Raw genomic sequence first — 19494 nt, 5'->3', positions numbered from 1 at the left:
ATCGGTTAGGTCCTAATATCAACAGCACGGTACCCAAGTGAGCCTGGGCTCTGCCAAGGGCCAGCAGCAAAGGCTGCATGACTGGCGGGGAGCATAGAGTGGGCCCAAGAGTACCTGGATGACTTAAGGAGCAGAGAGGAGGGGCAGGGTCATCATGCATGCCCAGGGGCCTGAAAGAAGCTGTCCTGCCGGAGAGGGGCAGGGCTGCCTGCATACTGACTCAGGAGACTGAACTGCTGTCCGGGCTCCACAACCCAGTAGCTGTAGGACTTTGGGCTACTGACTTTCCCAGCTGTGCCTCAGTTTCCTTATTTGTAAAACGGGCTGATAATAGTACCTACCTTATCAGGTGTTTGTGAGGACTGAGCCAATGCATGCAAAATGCTTAGAATCGTGCCTTGCACATATTAAATGCTCAGTTTATGTTAGCTATAATTATTTTGAAAGCATTGAGGAGTCTTCGGGGGAGGGAGGAGGGGTGGGCTGAGCTGCTGCAGCTTGGGCTACTAGGGGATGCATATGGCTATAAATGGCTTTATGTCTGGGAGAGCTATATATCTCCTATATAAGAGATATTCCAAAAAGCTGCTTGTCTTCAAACGGTTCAGCCAGTCACCAAGTTTCCCTTTGGCTTTCTAATATCTCCCGGGGGTTCCCATTGCCTTCGTGGTGATCCAAACCTCTCAGTGAGTATATGTCTGAGGCTCTCTGCTCCATCTCAGCTTCATCAGCTGCCTCTGCCCCACTGACACTTCAAGCTCCAGCTACATGGCGCTCCAGGCTGTGTCCAAAACGTTCCCCAGGCCTGGGTCTTTGCATGGTTGCTTCCCTCTAGGTGGAACTACCTTCCACACCTTGGCTGATTTCTACTTTTCCTCTAAGATTTGGCAGAGATCAGTCTAAACTTCCATAGCTCTTTCCATGCTGAAAAACATGCCCTACTCATCCACTGATAACCTAGAGGAAAAGGACTATAGTTGATTTTTTTTTTTTCCTATGGAAGCCTAGAAACTGGTACATAGAAAGTGCTCAATGGCTCTTTAAATAAGGGATTGTGTTAACTTCTGTTTTCCATCATTTTTAGATACTACTGACTGCTTTCTTCTAGAGTAGCTGTTGGTTTTTTCCTGAAGGGCTCAGGAGCGGCTGTTTAGCTGGGAAGGAGGGTAGAGAAGCCCCTGTGTGGTTGGTGGAGACTATTAGGCCTGCTAATCAGAAGACAAAGGGAGTGAAGACTCAAACTTTGCTGGAAAAGTCAGGGAGGAGAGATCGGGACAATACAGGGCACACTCCCAGACACCTTCTTCCAGGCAAGAGAGATGCCCAGACCAGGGCAGACCTGACCTAAGGCACTTTCCCTGTCTGCTGGGGATGGGCAGTGGTGAGAAACCATTATCCAGGTCTGGCCCCTCTGCCCCTCCGTGCTGTTTCCCTGGTTAAGGGATTTAGGAGCCTCCTGCCTTTTCAGAATCTCTCCCTTTGCAGAATTTCTTATGAAGTCAGAATCCCATTTCCAGGCAAAGGTGCTTGGTCATAAAGATAATAAAGATATTCATTCATGATGGAGGGGAATTACACAGCGGTTTCAGCTGCCCGTGGGGCTTCACTTACTCACGGTGTGTGACAGATGATGAGCTCTTGCCCAAGCCTCTTAGATGGGAATGCTGCTGCCTGTGGGGTGGTCGCAGGAAGCTCTGGCACGTCTTGGTGAACACAAGGTCCCATCCTCGCACACATGATCTCCGTATCCTCCGGGGGCCAGCCTGGGCGTGGGCACTAACGTTGCCATTGTTCTGTTTGGGGGCTGCCTTTGCAGCCAGATGGGTTAGGAGACTGGCCTCAGACCACAGGAGTTGCTCAATACCAAGCCCCAGGCCTCCCTCTGTCTCAAGACTGATGGGCTTTCTACAGCACAAGGAGGCACCCTGGGTTCAACTGCCCGGTGGCCTGATATTACTTATCCCACGTTGATTGTGCTTCTCCTACATGCCAGTTAGTTGGGGAAGCCTGGGGATACAATGGTGGGGAAACGACTGTGGTTCCTTCCCTCTGGAGCTTCTAGGCTAATGTTGACGGTTACAGGAAATAGGCAGGAGGCAATGAGGTCTCTCCTCTCCTGCCCCCCTTTCTCTTGGACAATTTGGAGAAGGTGGGGGGAGTGTCTCACCTGACCTCTTGGAAGCCCTGCCCCTCGCCGCCCCAGTGAGTCTCTCCCAGGGCTGGGCTTCCTTGGGCATCTTAGCCCCTCTTAGTTGAAGCCCCTGCCCACCGGGGCTGATGGCGGGAGCTGGCCCTGCTGGCCGCAGGGCAATGGCAGGGATGATCTTTCCTGGAAAGGTCCGAGGGTCGCATACCAGGCTGACCCCGACCTCTCTCTTTCCTGCTTTAGACAATCCTGAGGGGCGGGCGGGGGAGGCCTGGACACTGGCCCGCAGCCGGAAGCGCCATTCCAGTTTGCAGACCTTTGTTTCTGCCGGGAGGGGCGGCAGAGCTAATGAAAAGGTTTATGGCTCAGATGTCTGTGAGCAGTGGAGGAGTTCCTTCTGACATTCCAGGCCCAGCTGGCCTCTGGCATTTCCCAGAAAAAGTGCCGAGGGAGGGAAAGAAAACACTTTACCAACCCACCCACTTACCCACCCTGCCTTCTCAGATTCCTCTCCCTTCTGGCACTTGGGCTGGGTCTGAGCTCAGACCCCTGCCCGGGGGCCCCAGTCCTTCACCCACAGAGGGGGTAGGGGGTAGGGAGTGGGAGGGTGACTCTAGGAGGGCCTGGAGAGTACGAAGTGTGTGTGGGGTATCTGGGAGGAAAGAAGTTTCTTCCACCGGCTCAAAGAAGAATCCACATCTGTTCCAAGTTCGGAGTCGGGGGTAGAAAAGGAGAGGCGTTAGCATCTAGCCAGTTACCTCCCCAGACCCCAAACCAACCAGCCCTGCTCTGTCCTGAGCTGCGACGGGAATAGTCTCTGCTCTGAAGCAGCCACTGTGCACGCACCCGTGCGTGCCCTTTCCTGCGCCCGGGAACAGACACCGGGGTAGCGGGCAGTTCTGGGAAGCGAGGCTGTGGTGAACCATCTGGGCTGTAATGCAAATGAGGCCTGGCCCGGCGCCTGGAGCTGAAGAGGCAGTGCCCCGAGAGGGAGAGCCGGCAGGGGGGTGAGGATGGAGGCAGGCTCCTGGGCTCCAGATGCCCTTGGAGGGCCAAGATGCGTGGGGGACCAGGTGGATGCAGGGGTCCGGCTTGCCCTACAGTAGCCAGATGGGCTGGCTGCTGGAGCACGGCGGTGGGCAGCCCTCGACCTACCAGGCTCCTGGGTCAAGTGCTGCTTATCCTCTCTCCCCGGGCGTGCACGCAGCATCTGAACTGACCTCCTGGGCCTGCACTCAGGCTCCCTGCAGTGGCAGGGTTGCCACGAAAACCTCCTGAGTCCCCCATCCAGGTGTGTGACACCCCTAGGAAGGTCCCTGGCTCCTCTGAATTTGAAGCACACATTGGCACGCACTGATTCTTGGACAAGGTCAAAGGGATGTGATGTATCCTCTCTCTCAGGCTCCCAAGGTCCGGAACCAGCCAGGATGGTAGAGAAGTGGCTCAGAAGGAGCGGGAGGTGGGAGTCTCCAGCAGGGACAGAGGTGAGATTCTAAGGTATGACACTGGGGGCTGGCTCTCCGAGTCCCTTGCTTTCCACCTTGCTGCACTCACCTGGCCTCACGTGAGTGGAGTTCAGAGTGTCTTCACCTGGGTACGTGAACTGCCCCCGTCCAGGATTTCATAAGACCCCAATAATTATAAACAAAATGCTGCTGGAAGTCCAGATTTCTGGGGTAAGTGGACCTACTCAGAGTCGCTTCTTGCTCCTGCAAGACTTACTTTACAAAACCATTCATTCGTTCATTCCTTTTTTTTTTTTTTTTGACAATGCCCCACGACATGGGGGAATCTTAGTTGCCTGACCAGGGATCGAACCCGTGTCCCCAGCATTGAAAGCGTGGAGTCTTAAATACTGGACTGCCAGGAAAGTCCCCATTCATTCATTTCTTTAAGAGGTAACTTTTGAGCACCTGCTATGTGTCAGGGATTGGTCTGGGCGCTTGGAATTTATCACTCTGGGCCCTCATGGAGCTTAGGCTCTTTCCAGAAGTACAAGGTTCTCCCACAATTGATGTCATGATTAATTAATTTCGATTCTGCTAAGTACTCTGCAGGAGAAGTCACAGGGGCTGTGTGAGCATATTATGGGGACACCCAGTCTATAGTGGGGGACATCTGAAGGGAACCCCTGAGGAAGGGACACGTGCAGAGTGATGGGAAGCCGAGGTCTGGAGAGGTCACCTCCCCACGTCTCCCAGCTTGTAGGTGCTAGGAGCAAGCAGAGTCCGCGACAGGTGCGCCACCAGCACCAGGGCGCCTGGGCTCCGCCACCAAGCATCTTTCCCACTGTCCGCTTCTGTCTCATTTCTCACTCTCCCTCCCACCCACTAAAGGCCTTAGTCCCCAGCTTCCGAGCTCAACCTGTGGCAGCTACGAGCGGAGAAGATGGAATATTCTACTCCATTCTACCGTGGGAGGTGGGTCAGGCGCAACCTCTAACTTCTGGAACTTTGTAAAGCGAAAAGATGTTTCGCGAACAGGCAGGACAGCCTCATGGTTCACCATTCAAAAGGCAAAAAAGGTACAGATGAACTGTGACCTTCTGCAATTACCCTTCCTCCTGTGGTATCTGGGGTTTTTTTTTTTTTTTTTTTTTTTTTTTTACAGATCAAAAGTTGCCTGTCAAGTGGTGAGCTACAGGCTGAATGAAGCCCACAGATGCATTGGTTGACCTGTAGAGAATTTAACATTTTTGAGACAACATTTAAAAATCTGGCAATTTCACATCCATATTTGAATTGGGGGCTTTTGGAGAACAATCTGGCAGGTCTGGTGGGCCCTCTAGATGGGACCTGGGCTCTCCAGCTCAGCATAGCCCACCACCCAGGGTGACCGCCCTCCCCCCACTCCCCTTCCTGCCAGGAGCTGCAGGCATGGATGTGGCAACTCTACCTGGCTTCTGTCTTCCCACCTCTCTAGGCTAAGGGGCAAGGAGGACGACTGACTTTGGGGGATTTCCTTTGAGTCTCTTTCCTAACTTCTAGGAGGCTGGAAATAAATCAAGCCCGAGCCGGGGAGTCCGGAGCCTCTTCTCCCACCTGCTGGGGCCTGGTCTGATTTGGCCTCATCTCAACAAGGAGACTTGTCCTGCTGGAGACTCCGGTGCCAGTCCTGGGGCACACCTAGCCTCTTGCTTCAAAGCACTGTGAGGGCTGGGCAGGGAGAAGCAGAGGAAGGTGGGGCAGGGTGGGGTTTTGCCAAGAAGCCCCCCCAGCAGCTCACCTCCACCACCCATGTGGCTCCCGGGGAGCCTGGGATTCCCTGGGACATAACTGGCCACGGGCCGCAGTGTCTCCCCAAGGGCTGGGCTGCTGGATCACAAGGAGGCCTGCAGCTCCTGGTTGGGGTGGCGCTGGCTGCCTGCCACACCACAAGAGGCTGAAATTCCCCTGAAGCTGAGAGCTGCATTTATCTCTCGCCGGGACAGAGAAGCAAACTGGCTTGCTCTGCCCAGGAGGCATTTCCAGAAATTTGGGCTCTGACTTCTTGCTGATGAAATGCCAGATTATCCTGGGCCTCTTTGTGGCAAGAGAGCCATTGAGCAATAGGTATTTTGTTTTGCAGATGACAAGATTTTTGACACTGAAAAGTTTAAATGACAAATGCAAGAACCTTGACCGCTTCTCCACCCCTACCAGCAAGGTTGCTGGTTTGAACTCAGTGCTTGGACAATTTGTTCTTCACAACCCGCACCTCCAACTTCCTCAGGTCCCTGGTGCCAGAAGACCTCATCTCTCCCTGTTTTAGGGCCATACAAGCCCAGTGGGGCCCATGCCAGGTCCACTGCTGCAGCCCAGGGAAAAGCCATTTTCTGAAACAGACATTGGCAAACTATGGTGCAGGGCCGGCAGGATGCTTTTGTAAATAAAGTTTTATTGAAAACACAACCACACTCATTTCTACTGCTTGTGGCTTTTGCACCAGACTTGAGACTGAGACTGGCCCCCAACGTGTGAAATATTTACCACTGAGCCTTTTAAGAAAACATTTGGCAATCTCTGCTCTGGGGGAGCAGAAGCCTGTCTCATGCCAGGGAGGACTGGGGTCAGGTCTTAGTTTTGGGAATGAAGAGTATCAAGGGCTGGAAAAGATCAGGGTAACAGCTCAGTGGGGAGAGCATATCCCAGGGAGCATGAAGGCAGGAAAAGGGCTGGTGGCCTGAGGGGAGACCGAGGGCTCTGTGAGCTGCCACATTTGCAAAGTGATCTGTGGCAGCAGGTCAGTAAAATCCCAGGAGGCCAAACCACCATCGCCCCACCCTTGGCGGAAAAGCACAAGCTGGCTGGTTCCCTCCTGCAGCCGGGAGGCTCCAGAGCTCACACCTCCTGCCATGCATGCATTTATCAAACCAGCATGAATGAGTCGGCTTCTGGTGCCAGGTCCTCTTCTGGGTGCTCGTGCCTCAGTGCTCTAAGGCCTCAGATTTGGGGGGGGGGGCAGGAAGATAAAAGACACGGCAATCAACCAATGAATAAGATTAGATCACAGTTCTTAATAGAAAGAAAATAAAATCCTGTTATGGGGCCAGGAGGGCCTTTCTAGGGGAGGGAGAGCTTTAGAAAGAGCTCCGAAGGATGGGGGGGTGGGGGGCAGTGGTGGAGGACATTGTAAGCAGACAGAACAACTAACACAGAGATCCTAGGGCAGCAATGTGTGTGGGGAGTTTGAAGGGTGATAAAAAGGCCAGGCTGGTGAGGCGGGGCGGTGACGGAGTAGGAGAATGGAGGGGGAGGCAGGCTGTGGCCCCAAGGCTGGTTTCATGCCATCCTTAGTACCTAGGCTGCATTCCCTACAAAACAAGAGTGCGCTCCTCAGAGGCAGCCCATCAGCCCCCAGGTCAAACTAACCTAGGAGAGTTTCTCATCACCAAGGCAGGAGATGGGCTGGCCAGCCCCTTCCTCCCTCCTGGATTTGCAGTAGCCCTGTGCTTGGGAGAGACCCTCGCTCACAAAGCAAGTTCTGGAAGGAAGGGCCTTCCTCTTACACTGGCATGATTTTCGGTCCAGGGAGTGAATCACAGACAGTGAGGCACGGGCCCTTGGCTCAGGATTTCCTGGTGTTTCCTGCCTGGGAGAGCAGCCCCGCTATCAGGGGCAGCAGCCCACCACTCCCTGACGTCAACTCTCCTTTTCATGAATGGGTTTCCTTTTCCGTTTGGGAAGACATGATCTCGGTCATCGGTCCATCGACCCTGTCATTCTCACCCTGGCACCTCCTGTTTGGGAAGAAGCAAGCAGGCTAACGAGAAGGCAGTGGGTGCAGACAGGAGGATGAGGGAGACTCAGCGGATGGGCTTCCGAGCCACCGAGGGGTTTCAGAGGACAGATGCTTTCTCATCTGGGGTCATCAAGGTGTGACTTGAGAACCCGCAGCAGCTGTCGTCGCGTCTGCCCAGACTGCCTCTTCTCCAAGCGGCTTGGGGGTGTCCCCAGGCAGACTTTCTGGGCCACCTGTGTTAGCTGAGCATGACTTATTCTCCCTAACTAGTCCAGATGAGACTTCTTGGAGGAAACAGTGTTTGTGTGCTGTCATCATGTAAAAATGTAACAGTCTAAAATATTGCTCAATCCCTGAAAACCATTATTTAAAATTTTTGCAACTCTAAATGTGTGTGTTGTAGGGCAAAGTCATAGTTCCCTCACTCTGGTTGTAGCTCGGACTGTTTCAAAGTAGCCAGGAAGGCCAGAGGCTCTCGGTGTGTGGCTTCAGAAAGGACTGGGGTCATTGTCTGCTGTTTATACTTAATGTAAATACTCCTTAGTTTAACTTACGGTACTGTTAATATCTCTGTGTGCTACTATAGTTTACTTTAGATCAGAAATTCCCAGTGGCATGGTACAATGGCTGTTTGTCTCAATACCTCACCCAGCAAAGCATCACATTGCGAAAAGAAGCTGCCAGCTCTTTTCAGGATGGTTAGGATGCTCCTGTGGTCCACGTGGTACTCATTGCCCAGCACCATGGTGCAGCCATTCAGCACCTTGACCTTGCAACTACCCTGTGCCAGGCATGGTGCAAAAGTGGAAGCAAGCAAGGGATAGTTTCATTCTAGTTCCTGGAAATTAGGCAATTTGATGATTCACCACTTCTAACTTGGAAGAGTTGAATCAAATTTCGCCCTGTATTTGTAAAGCTATCTGAACTTAAAGGAAAAATTAAAATCTGAAGTACTCTCTGATTGTAAACGATTTGGAAACTCTTAAATAGCACCAAATAACCAATGTTAACATTTTGGTGTATTTAGTTTCAGTCTGTCTGTACCCACACTCTCAAATTTTTAACAAAATTGGGAAAGCTCTATACTACTCTTTGAAATGTGGATTTTACTCTTAATTTCATTAACCATTCTTTGTGTGTGTGTGTGTGTTACGCGGGCCTCTCACTGTTGTGGCCTCTCCCGTTGCGGAGCGCAGGCTCAGCGGCCATGGGTCACGGGCCCATCCGCTCCGCGGGATGTGGGATCTTCCTGGACCGGGGCACGAACCCGTGTGCCCTGCATCGGCAGGCAGACTCTCAACCACTGCGCCACCGGGGAAGCCCAAGATGAACATTCTTGTAGGGAATGTATAATTCATTTCCTCGGGTAATTTGTTGAAAGCAGAATTCGGAATGTTTTGTATCCTGTGTGTCCATATCCTTTTAACCACACAACACCTCCCCTCCCCGCCATAAGTAGGGTATGATTATCTCCTACAGCTTTTCCAGTTTCCAAGTCCCAGCCTATGTGGATCCTGCCAAGGAACCACATGATACAGATGAGAGTCATCCGTCACCTTTTTAAAATCAGCTACAAAAAAGTGTTCTTGGCTGTAGGGATGAGCTCCTTCAGCCTCTTTGGCCATGGAGCCGTAGTTCCCAGGGGCGCGTTACAGCGTGTGTATGCATGTGGGCGCATGGGGAGGATGGAGGGGTCTTTACTGCACCTAGACTGGGTGAGCTGCTCTGTGCCCTGGAGCTGCAGGCCCGGGGCTGACAAGGTGAAAGATGGTTCCTCCTGGGTCTGGTGGGGATTTTCCGTTCTCAGGGCGCCCGGGTGAGTCAACGGTCACCCACTTCTGTACATCTTAGCTAACACCTTGGAGCAGGGGCTCGGCCTGTCAGGTCCAGCCTGAACTTGGTCGTGGGGTCTGACAGGTGATGCCCCTCACTCTCCACCCCCATCCGGTATCGAGACCGAGTCAGGGGATGCTGGTGCCTGCGCCCTGCTCCTCCACGGCCTGGCCCCTGCGCGCAGCACACCTGCGCCCCCCTGGCGGGAAACGGAGGCTGCGGGGTGGGTCCGCCTCCCCTCGAGGCTCCCGCGCGCCGCCCGTGTCCGCGCGCGCGGTTGTCAATAAAGTTCTCGCGCGCCGGAAGCGGAAGCGGCGAGTCTCCATGGCGGCGGCGGCGGCGGCGGCGGCGGGGCCGGTGTTCTGGAGGCGGCTGCTGGGCCTCCTGCCTGGCCGCCCCGGGCTGGCCGCTCTCCTGGGGCGCCTGTCCGACCGACTCGGCAGGAACCGGGACCGCCGGCGCAGGAGGTGAGAGAGCGGTGGGGCTGAGGGCGCGCCCGGCCCCGACCCTCATTCCGCGCTCCCGGCGTCGCGGTGAGCTCTCCGTGCCCCCCACGCGGGCCCGCCCGGCCCCCGCAGTCCCGCCTCGCCACCGGCCTTCCCGGGGAGGGGGACCCCGCCCGAGGTCGGTCGGGTCGGCCCGGGGCTGTGTGGGGCGAGCCCGGCCTCAGTCCTCCGTCCTCGTACGCTGGAGCGAAGGGGCTGTGTGTGCACACCCAGGGCGGGGGATGAGTTCGTGCGTTGCTTTGGGCCCCGGGGTGTGTGTGTTGGAGAGTCTTCTCGAGAGACACTGTTTGGGTCCGGAGGGGTCTTTTCCTTAAGTAATCCTAGCTGCGAGGTGACTTGACGGGAGTGAATCAGCCCTGCTGGGATTCTGTGCCTGCAGCATTTCTCACATCCTGCCAGAGAGGGCTGTGAAGCAATCCTGAGTCAGGAACCCTCAGGCCAGGGAAGAGGAACCACTTGAAACCCCTTTTACCCTTTGCAAAGGGCCTGTGTTCTGGAAAAGTACTGAAGGGAGTTATGGAAATAGTGAAGTAGGCTTTGAAGCTGTTCGTAAGTAAACATTTGCCAAGTACACGCTGACCTAAGAGGCCTGCTGCTGTTGCTAATACTAAAAAAAAAAAAAAAAAAAAAAAAAAAAAAAAAAGACATGTGCAATTAGTTTTCTTGTTGGAGAGACTCGAGCCTTACACTTGTTTCTTAAGAAAAAAGATCTTAAAAAAAAAAGAAATCTTGGAACTGCGTCTTTTTGCAGAGTACAATTGTGCCTTAGATTTTTATCTGCTACTAGGGTGAGATGTGACCTTCTGGTCTTTGGTAGAGAGATCTGTGGTCCAGTCATGTGTGCTGATTCTAGGTATGGAAAGGAACTTGCTTCTTATTGGGTTACTTTGGAAGATTTTCAGCAAAAATTCAGGTTTCACTTAGGGGAACTTTTTGTGATAGAATCAGCCCAGGACGGAACTCTTGGAAGCTTACTGATCAGAACGGCTTTAAGTTTCACATCAGTGAACCCGGTGGGAGTGGGGTATAGAAGAGGTGGCCTCTGTTCTCTGTAATTGGTGCTTAGCAAAGACCTGTTTATTCCAGCGGGTAGTGAAGTCAGATGACTTCTACGTCCTGGTATCAAACCACTGAGAAATTTGGTTTAAAGTTTCAAAAAATGTTCTCAAGGACAAGATGTTTTGGCCATTTTGTCATTTCCCTGGTATGTATTTAAACTATACAGAAAAGCACTTCATGGTTAATCATTGTTTAACGTTGGAGTTGATTACTAAAGGCTGTTGGGGCAATCGCCACAAATTCTTTTAAGAAAGACATTTCTCTTGAGTGTTTTTCTGTGGGGGGGAGGGCAGTGTGGCCGTGGGGATAGTCTACATTGACTTCTTAAGTCTTTTTTGTAAATAGCATTAGTGGATGCAGGACTTGTGGCTCCATATTTCTAATTGATTAAGTTGGTTAAGGCTCTGAGTCAAAAATTAAACCAGGAACTCCGTTAAATCACAGACATAGAAACACAAATGTCAGAAATTTGCGTCTTTTAATCCTTGGAGGTGATGCCTATGCTAGGACGGAGGATAAATGTTTTGAGCAGTATTACTACAGTACTGTGGGGTTCTGACCCTTTCTTTGCCTTATTCGGTTTGCAGATTTTTTCTGCTTCTCTGTGGCCTGGCTGTTTGGGGTTACTCATGTCTGTATGGCCACTCACCTCCAGTGGCTGCTGACTTTCGTTTCTTCTCTATTGTTCAGTTGCACCAACCAATTCCTCATTCCCCGAATGATGTGGTTTCTTGTAACTCTGATCATTGATTCATTGATAATAGTTCTGTGTAGCCATGAACTTATTTTAGATTTTAGCTTGCCAGTCTGACTCAACTGTTGGAGTGCCTGGTGAATCCTCGTGACTAGCAAGGGGAGTGGTGAGAGGGAGCAGTTCTTTACTGCAGTGGTTTCCTTTCAGTTATAGAGACAGCCATAGTGACAGAGAGCTCTATTTAAAATTACTTCTAGGGGCTTCCCCGGTGGAGCAGTGGTTAAGTATCTGCCTGCCAATGCAGGGGACACGGGTTCAAGCCCTGGTCCGGGAAGGTCCCACATGCCGCGGGGCACCTAAACCCGTGCGCCACAGCTACTGAGCCTGCGCTCTGGAGCCCATGAGCCACAACTGCTGAGCCCGCGCACCTAGAGCCCATGCTGCAACAAGGGAAGCCACGGCAATGAGACTCCCATGCACCGCAACGAAGAGTAGCCCCCGCCCCCGCTCACTGCACCTAGAGAAAGCCCGCGTGCAGCAACAAAGACCCAAAGCAGCCATAAATTAATTAATCAGTTTAAAAAAATTACTTCTAATTAGTGATTTGGAAATACTGCTGTTTTTTCTTAAGCAGGCATCTGACTCATTACCATGGACAGCTGGATTCATTCACTTATTCAGCATGCGTGTATAGAGCACTGCTGTGCTGTGCTAGGTACCAAGGAAACATACATAGTCCCACCTTCATGGTGCTCAGACCCATAAACAGACAATAGTAAAGTAAGGTAGGAAAGGTCATGGCAGCACTAAGGCACACCTGGAAGTCACAGAAGGCTCCCTGGCGGTGATGATCTTGGAGCTGTGTTTTGGAGGCGTGTAGGAGTAGGCTAGGTGAGGAAGTGGGGAGCCAGTGTTCAAGGAAGGATAGTGAGTGATGTAGGTTGATGGTGGCAGCAGCGGTCTAGGCCTGAGGGGGTGGGGCTTGTATGAAGTCATGGACAGTGGGAAGAGAAGAGAGGGCTGGACTGGAATCAGCTCTGGTGGGGGTGTGTAGGGGGGTGCTGAGGAGGTAGCTCATGTTTCTGACTTGGGTGACCACATGGATGGTGGCATGCTTCACTAAAACAGGGAGCGAGAAAGAGGACCAGGTTTGGGGGATGACGATAAGGTGAGTTCGGGGCATGTCCATTAGTATCCAGGTGGGTCCAAGTGAAGGCGCTCACTGTTCAGGTGAAGGGCGGGTCCAGCGCTCAGGCGAGGAATACAGAAGCTTCAGGTAGTTTCTTGGAGTCATCAGACTACACAGAATTGACTTGTTATTTGGAGTATGAGACCTCGTGGAAAATGTGTCAAGAGGGCGTTAGTTCCTAACTGAGTTTGCTGCCATACAAGGAAATATTTTCTCTGTGGTCTCCTTTTTCTTTTTTTTTAAACTATTTTCAATTTGAGCCATGTGTGCAGAAAAGTCTTTATTTTTGAAACCCAAGTTCTATTTTCTTTATTCTAGGTGTGTGTATGTGTGTGTGTATTTGTGTGTACGTGTGTGTGTATATGTGTGTGTGTGTGTGTGTGGTGGTGGTGGTGGTGGTGGGGTGTCCTAACTTTCCTGAGTGTAAGAGGGAAACATAACCAGCAAACTGTTCTTTTTATTAGGTTTCCTTACCTTGTAATGCCAGCTCAACATACTCTTATTCAACTTAGTGGTTTCTACTCTGAGGGACCACCAGATTTCCAGAAATTACTTTTTCTCTGAGTTTTCTGATGCTGGGACCCAGTCCTCCTTATTCATTAGAGTTCAGTAGCGCCACCTCTTGTATTATAGCAGTAGAATGGGTGGGAGGGGGGATATTTAGAATCAAAGCATGATTTCCCCAAATAATTAAAATTCGATCTTGCAGAGAATTGAAATAAGATTTGCAGCTGACTGACTTGTAAATTGTAGCTTTATTAGGTTCATATTAACCTGAGTACCCTCTGAGCACATTGCTGCTGCTGCTGAATTAGGCTGGTCAGTCAGCTGTATGCTCGTAGATAGAAACTAGCCTGGGATTGAAGCGGTCTGATAGATAATTCCCTTGTAAACATGTGATCCGAGTAATGTAAACGAGTCGTTTTCAGTGCCAGGAGGTCAGGCTGGTTGCAGCAGTTTGGATTAGTAGAACGTGTGAGTGGTTCTTGGCAGGCACTTGGCTATGCCTGGTGCCTTTGTCTACGGAGGTGTGTTGTGGGTTATATGTTAGGTTTCTAGCCCCTCGATGTAATCGACTTTCTTTTGGACAAGCCAAGAGGAGAGTCAGCGTGTTGCCACATGCTGGCAGCCCCGGCCTCGTGCCGGCCTTGAGGGAGCGGCCGTTGGTCTTCTGTGACCTATGGGAATTCACACTCATTTCCCTTACTTGGGTTTAGGTCTTGCGTTAGTCAGGAAGGGCTGCCTGCTGCTGGGGCTGCAGGAAGTTTCGTCCTTTCGTGTAGTTTTTCGAGCCTTTTTCAGGAAGTGTTATGACTTGGTCTTTTCTCATCACCTCACCTCTTTACGTTTAAATGTGTGTGACGGGGGGAGGGTGGGTTTTTCTTAAAAAGTAGTTTCTGAAAATATTGCAATCTGGAGAGCTCAGTTTCTTTTAAAAACTTCTTTCTTTTTTCGTCGTTTTGTACAGATTTGGGTGGGATACAAACCACAGAGTGTGTACCACGAACCTTATAGTCCCTGGAGAGCTCGTGGACCTTTAGACCATGACCCTGAGTCAGGACACTTAACTAGTGCCCTGTGCCGTCTACGGTGGATTTGTGGTTAGTGTAGGAGATAGTCCTCCGGCATCACCGTTTTCTTCCTTCAAAGCCCTGCAGACCCTGTTCTGAAAAGACGCTAGGAGGTGGGCCTGCTTCCTCGTGTCCCAAAGGGTGGGTGACACCACTGTGGCCCCGGGGGGGGCACCTGTGTCCTCTGAAGCCGTGAGAGCCGTGCGGGGCCTGGTGGACGTGAAGTGCAGACCCAGGTGTTCTCTGGTGTTGCCTTTCCTTAGTAGCACCTCCACTGCCCCTGTGAGAGCTCGGTTGGACCTCCAGGCGCGCTGTTGTGCATCCTGATGAACGGAGAATGCAAGGTGTGGCAGTATTTTTCCATGGAGCACTTGCAGCTTCAGAATGTTTGGTGGAATGGAAGACTCCTGTCTCCGCACACAAAGGAGAAGTGCCTTCTCCCGTTTTCCTGAAGCTTCCCTTGCACATAGCTGTGTTCGCGGCTTCTCAGCAGCCGTTCTGCTCTCGCTCTTTCGGTTTGGCTGGCTACTCTGAACTCAAGTCCCGCTGCCGTCCTGTGCCTCTCATGAGTCGGGTGGGTGCATCATCCTGTCTAGGGCAGGCTTCTGCTGTCCCTGCTTTAATGGTGGCCCCCGGACCACGGACAAGAGTGTTACTGCATGCTGTTCTTGGTCAAGGCAGTCCAGATATGGATTCCTTTTAGAGATGCTGGGAAGAAACTTCCCTTTCTTCCCCACTGCCCTCCCCCTCCATACTCACTGTGTTCTCCTGGTGTCACCCCCCCCCCCATCCTCTCACCCCATTCCCCCAGGCCCCTCTCCAGGTGGAGGGAGTGGCCCCAGGTCAGGGGTCCTCAGCACTTAGGCCCAGCCCACTCTCCAGCTCAGGGAATTTGTTTGCAAATTTCACAGGAAGCCCTAAATCACCTGGCTGAACCTTTCCCCAGAGTCAGGTGTCTTTGTGGGTGGTGGCTGGAGCCCACCCTTTGGAGAGGATGCTGTCAGTTTCACCGTCAGAATTGTGGGCTGAGGATTGTTTTGCACTGTTGTTGCTGCCTCTGCCACCGGCTGAGGGCTGTAGCAAAGTAGTTAGGCTTGCCTGAGTTCGAGTACCAGGGCGCGTCCCTGCTCTGGCCCTATCTCTGTCCTCCAAACTTCCCTGATAATTCGGAGTAAAGGAGTGAGAGGGCAGCAGAACCTTATTATCTGGCCCCCCAGCCCCTGCCACTTCCTCCTCCCTATAACTAGAAATGGGAGCTAGATGTTGTCTAGAAAGAGATGATTCAGGGGAGTGCAGGCCTAGATGTGGAAAATGTGTGTGTGTTTGTTTAGTTCTCTAAATGGTGAGTGTGACAGCCCTGCTTTTTTTGTAGAGTAACCACAGCTCCCTGCCTCCTCCTGTCTCTTGGGGGTTAGGGTTTTGACCTGGGACAGCTGCCTGGAGGGGGAAATTGCTTGTGCAGGTGGTCGGCCCCTGGAGGCTGGGATTACTGTGCAGCAGGGGCTGTGGCTGGCATGGGGAGAAGTGTTTTCTGAGAACATTCCCAGGCGTCCGTCATGGAAAGCGGGAACTCGCCCCCGTGGGGAACTGGCTGAGATGCACGGAGAACGTGAGCCCCTGCGCTGTCTCCCACGGAGACTGGCTGCTTCTGCCCTGGCCCAGGTGCTGCAGTTAGATTTTGAGTGTCTGGGGTCTGGATGTGGTCTCCCCACCTTTGCCGACCTTGTGGGGCCTTTATAAAACTCTGTGCGCTTTTCCTAAGCACCTTCCTGTTTGGAATGTGAAGTTACCACTTGAGGGCTGGGTCTCCTCCACGCTGAATCCCTGAAACCTAATTGGCTTTCAGTTCTTCTCTCTAACAAAAATAAACCTGTCAGTACACAGGTTAAACAGGAAGCAACATAAAAAAGCCCTCAGCAGATCTTGGACTGAGGCCCTGATCTGGACTTGGACTGAAGCTTCCCAGCAGAGCTGCCCGACAGGCCCGCAGCCTACCCGCGGTGGCCCAAGGCCAAGCCTGTCCTGCCGAGCCCCTCTCCTGGGTGGCGGGGCCTGACCTCCATACAGTTGCTGTGTGTATTCTCTGGACTGCCTGTTGAGCCCCTCCTGGGTTTTTCTGGCGCTGGTGGGTTTTGGCAGTTCCAGCCTCTTCCCTTTGCTCGCACCACTCCTCGCCTGGAGCCCCCGCACTTCCTGTCTGAATCCCACTGGGCGATCAAAGCCCATTTGGAGGGACGGTGTTGTGAGGCCTCCCCAGCAGCTCAGGCATCAGCAGCTCCCCTTTTTGGTCACTTGAAGCACATCCACCGTATGTATATTTTGACCTTTCCTTCATTAGCCTTAGCATTTTCTTTTGTGTTCTTAGATGATTTCAGGTGTGTACGCTGGTGAGGCCACCAGGTTTGTGGGCAGTGGTGCCCAGGCCGGCCGTGCCTCCCCCGTACACCATCGGTGCTCACATGACCACTTGGATTGAGGCCCAGGTTGGCTCTTGCCCTCTCCTGGGTTGCTGTGTGCCAAAGAGGTGTTTCCTCATCTTCCTTTTTGGGAGCGGCTCTGCGTCTGTTGGCTCATCTGAAGAACGCGTGGGGACTGACTGCATGGCCTGGGTTGCCGGCGACACCCTGGATACTTTTTATATGGTCTGAGCGATAAGTGCTGTGAGATTGGGAGATCAGTTGACCTTACAGTGCTGTGGGGTTTTCCTCCTCAAACAGACTATGTTTAATTAATGAACATTAGACTTTAGGCCCCCTTTGCGGCTTCACGTTGATAGATTGTTGTGCACCTTTCCTGTTCTCATGCTTTTGCGTTGGACTGAAGGCGCTCCCTCTCCCCTCTGGAAGGTAGCCTTGAGCACAGCAGGAGCATGGCCTCCACTTTGCGGAAATCGAGGCCGCAATCCCTTGTTTCCACGTCTAGGCCTTTCATTTGCTGCTTGTTACCCGGAAGCCAGAGGAAAAGTGTAGCAAGCTGATGCCCGGGAGTGTGGTCCCCACCTCTGCTCGGAGGCCCATGGTGAACCCTGGCTTCCCAGGGTCCAGACCCGGTGTCTTCCACTCGCTGACTAAACTTTTCTTGGCAATGAGTCGCCGTGACAGCCCGGTGGGCTTTCTGGGAAGCACAGCTGCGGGCCATCTGGCGTGTGTGTAGGGACATTCAGGAACCCTGGGAAGATTCAGCGTTTTATCAGGAGGCAAGTGAATGAAATCATCTTCCTGGAATTTGTGGCCCTTCAGGCCTTGGGGTGTTTAAGCGTCCTTTCCCTAGAGTCCCTCTTGAGGCCGTGGTGAAGGTCACGTGCTGAAAAGGATTTTCCTGCTGCTCTTTGCTGGAAGTCAGTTGAGGGGCTGGTCGGTGTGGGGCTCTGGGTGTGCACTGCCCTCCCCCGGCCCCTGCAGGTGTCTCGGCATCCGAACAAAGATGAGGCTCAGCGGGCAGGGGACTGTTTACTGCGGTCTTGGCCTCAGTGGACGGGAACCAGCCAGAGACCGAGTGTGACCTCTGAGGAGAATGTGTCCAGGGGTGAAGGGGCAGTTGTCGTCACTGCCGGTCCCTCTTGAGGTGACCTCTTCCAGCGCCAGCTTTTCTCTCTGTATCCTAGTATTAAAGAGAAAACTTAATTTTTTCTGGATCCTTCCTTGAATAAAAGCCCATTTATCTCATCAGTCAGACAACCGGGGGTCTGGGTTGTACTCACCAGAGACCAGACCTGCCCTTGCAGGCAGCCTTTGGCGGCTTTCTGCGGGTGGGTTCGTTGGGAGCATTAACCAGGCGAAGGCTTTTCTGAGTTTACTTGTGGCTGCTCTAAATTTTGAGTTTTTTGGAATCAGCGTAAAGTTTGGGGTTTATCCATAGGCTTTGGCAATTCTTCAGTTGCTCAACTTGTAGGGGCTGAAAAATTCTTTTACAGAGTTTGACAGGGGCTCTCCTAGGATGGTCTAGGAAATCTGAAGTTCGCCCGCCCCCACCCACAGGAGCTGAGAGGGACTTGTGAGGAAGTATTTGAGAAGTGTGACCCTTTGTATGTCTCTTTCCCCAGGCCACCATGGCTGTTGTTGGCTCCTCTGCTGTCTCCAGCTGTCCCCCATGTCATCTCGCCTCCTTGCTGCCTGTGTCCGGAGGGTGTGCATCGCTTCCAGTGGATCAGAAACCTGGTTCCAGAGTTCGGAGTCTCCAGCTCTCACGTCAGGGTGCTTTCTTCACCTGCAGAGTTTTTTGAGCTCATGAAGGTAAGTTGTGTCTAAGAGAGAGAGGGTCAGACATGGAATTAGAGGTTTGGGGGCATAAGGTTGGCCGAGTCCTGGGCTGAAGCACCTTGTGTTCTAGAAACTTTTGATGGCTGCTCAGCTTATTCCTGGGGGTTCCACCTGTTAGGTTTCAGCTTCACAGATGGCTGAGTTGAGCCATGATCAGAAGCTCCCCTGGGTGGCTGATGTCTCAGGTGGAGCAGCTCAGAGCTTGCGGGCACTGAGGGTCAGGTCCTAGGTTTTGGTTCTTGTGACAGATTGATTCCCTTCGTTCTGTGTTGGACACGTAGGCTAGATGGGAGGTTAGTGAGAGCTTGGGGACCTCAGCAGGCATGTCCCCGCTGAGGACGTCTGGGAGGGAACGAACCTCCTTCTGGTTAGGGCATGGCAGACTCCTGCCCTGGCAACGTCTCCAACACACAGTAGCTCCATAAAGTAGATGACAGGAAATGGAGACATAATGACCTATGGATGGGATTTGATATGTAGAAAGTGGCTGGGAGCCTCTCAATTCAGTGGAGAGTATTTACAGGTAACTGGAAAGTCAGGATGTCTGGTTTTAGGTCTCGTGATCCTGGTTCTTTACCGTAATTCTGTCTAAAGTTTGTACCTTCTCTCTCTTGGTAGAGATGCTAAACTTTGCATTTGGGGGGTTGAGCTTTCAATACATTAGTCAGGTGTTCATGCCACGTCTAGTTATTTGTGGTTAAACTGCTCATCGGAATGAAGTAATTAAACGCTAATTAATTTTTAGTTACATGAATTCTGAGTTTGTATTAATTCAGTGATGTTAGAATTAAGGTATGATGCGGTCAGGAGAAGTGCTGGGACATAACAGGAAATACATGTAGATGTTCCTTTTTCTGCACAACAAACTCTAGTTCATTTGAATGCTTGCACATTTTCTCTCCTTTGCCCTGTTGTTCTGTAGATCCACTCTTAGCTTAATTTCCGGCTGGCTTATTCCAGTATGGGGTGTGTGTGTGTGTGTGTGTGTGTGTGTGTGTGTGTGTGTGTGTGTGCGTG

The 19494-nt window shown here is 52.1% G+C and overlaps 1 protein-coding gene across 3 annotated transcripts in view; it reads left to right on the top strand.

The window, feature by feature from the left end:
• Positions 1-9487: 9487 nt before the first annotated feature.
• The window catches only part of PGS1 (phosphatidylglycerophosphate synthase 1), a 33601-nt gene continuing 23594 nt past the window's right edge, over positions 9488-19494 (top strand). The window contains exons 1-2 of one of the 3 annotated variants that reach the window (XM_007462361.1): positions 9488-9666; positions 18261-18450. In XM_007462361.1, the coding sequence (XP_007462423.1) occupies positions 9524-9666; positions 18261-18450 (333 nt within the window). In that variant the 5' untranslated portion in view covers positions 9488-9523. The remainder of the gene's footprint in view (positions 9667-18260; positions 18451-19494) is intronic. The other 2 variants (XM_007462362.1, XM_007462363.1) reach the window with 2 other exon arrangements.

Source organism: Lipotes vexillifer, unplaced genomic scaffold, assembly GCF_000442215.2.
Source record: "Lipotes vexillifer unplaced genomic scaffold, Lipotes_vexillifer_v1.1 scaffold1691, whole genome shotgun sequence".
Classification (NCBI taxonomy): Eukaryota; Metazoa; Chordata; class Mammalia; order Artiodactyla; family Lipotidae; genus Lipotes; species Lipotes vexillifer.
Note: the sequence above shows the minus strand (reverse complement) of the source record. Positions and strands in the feature narration are given on the sequence as shown.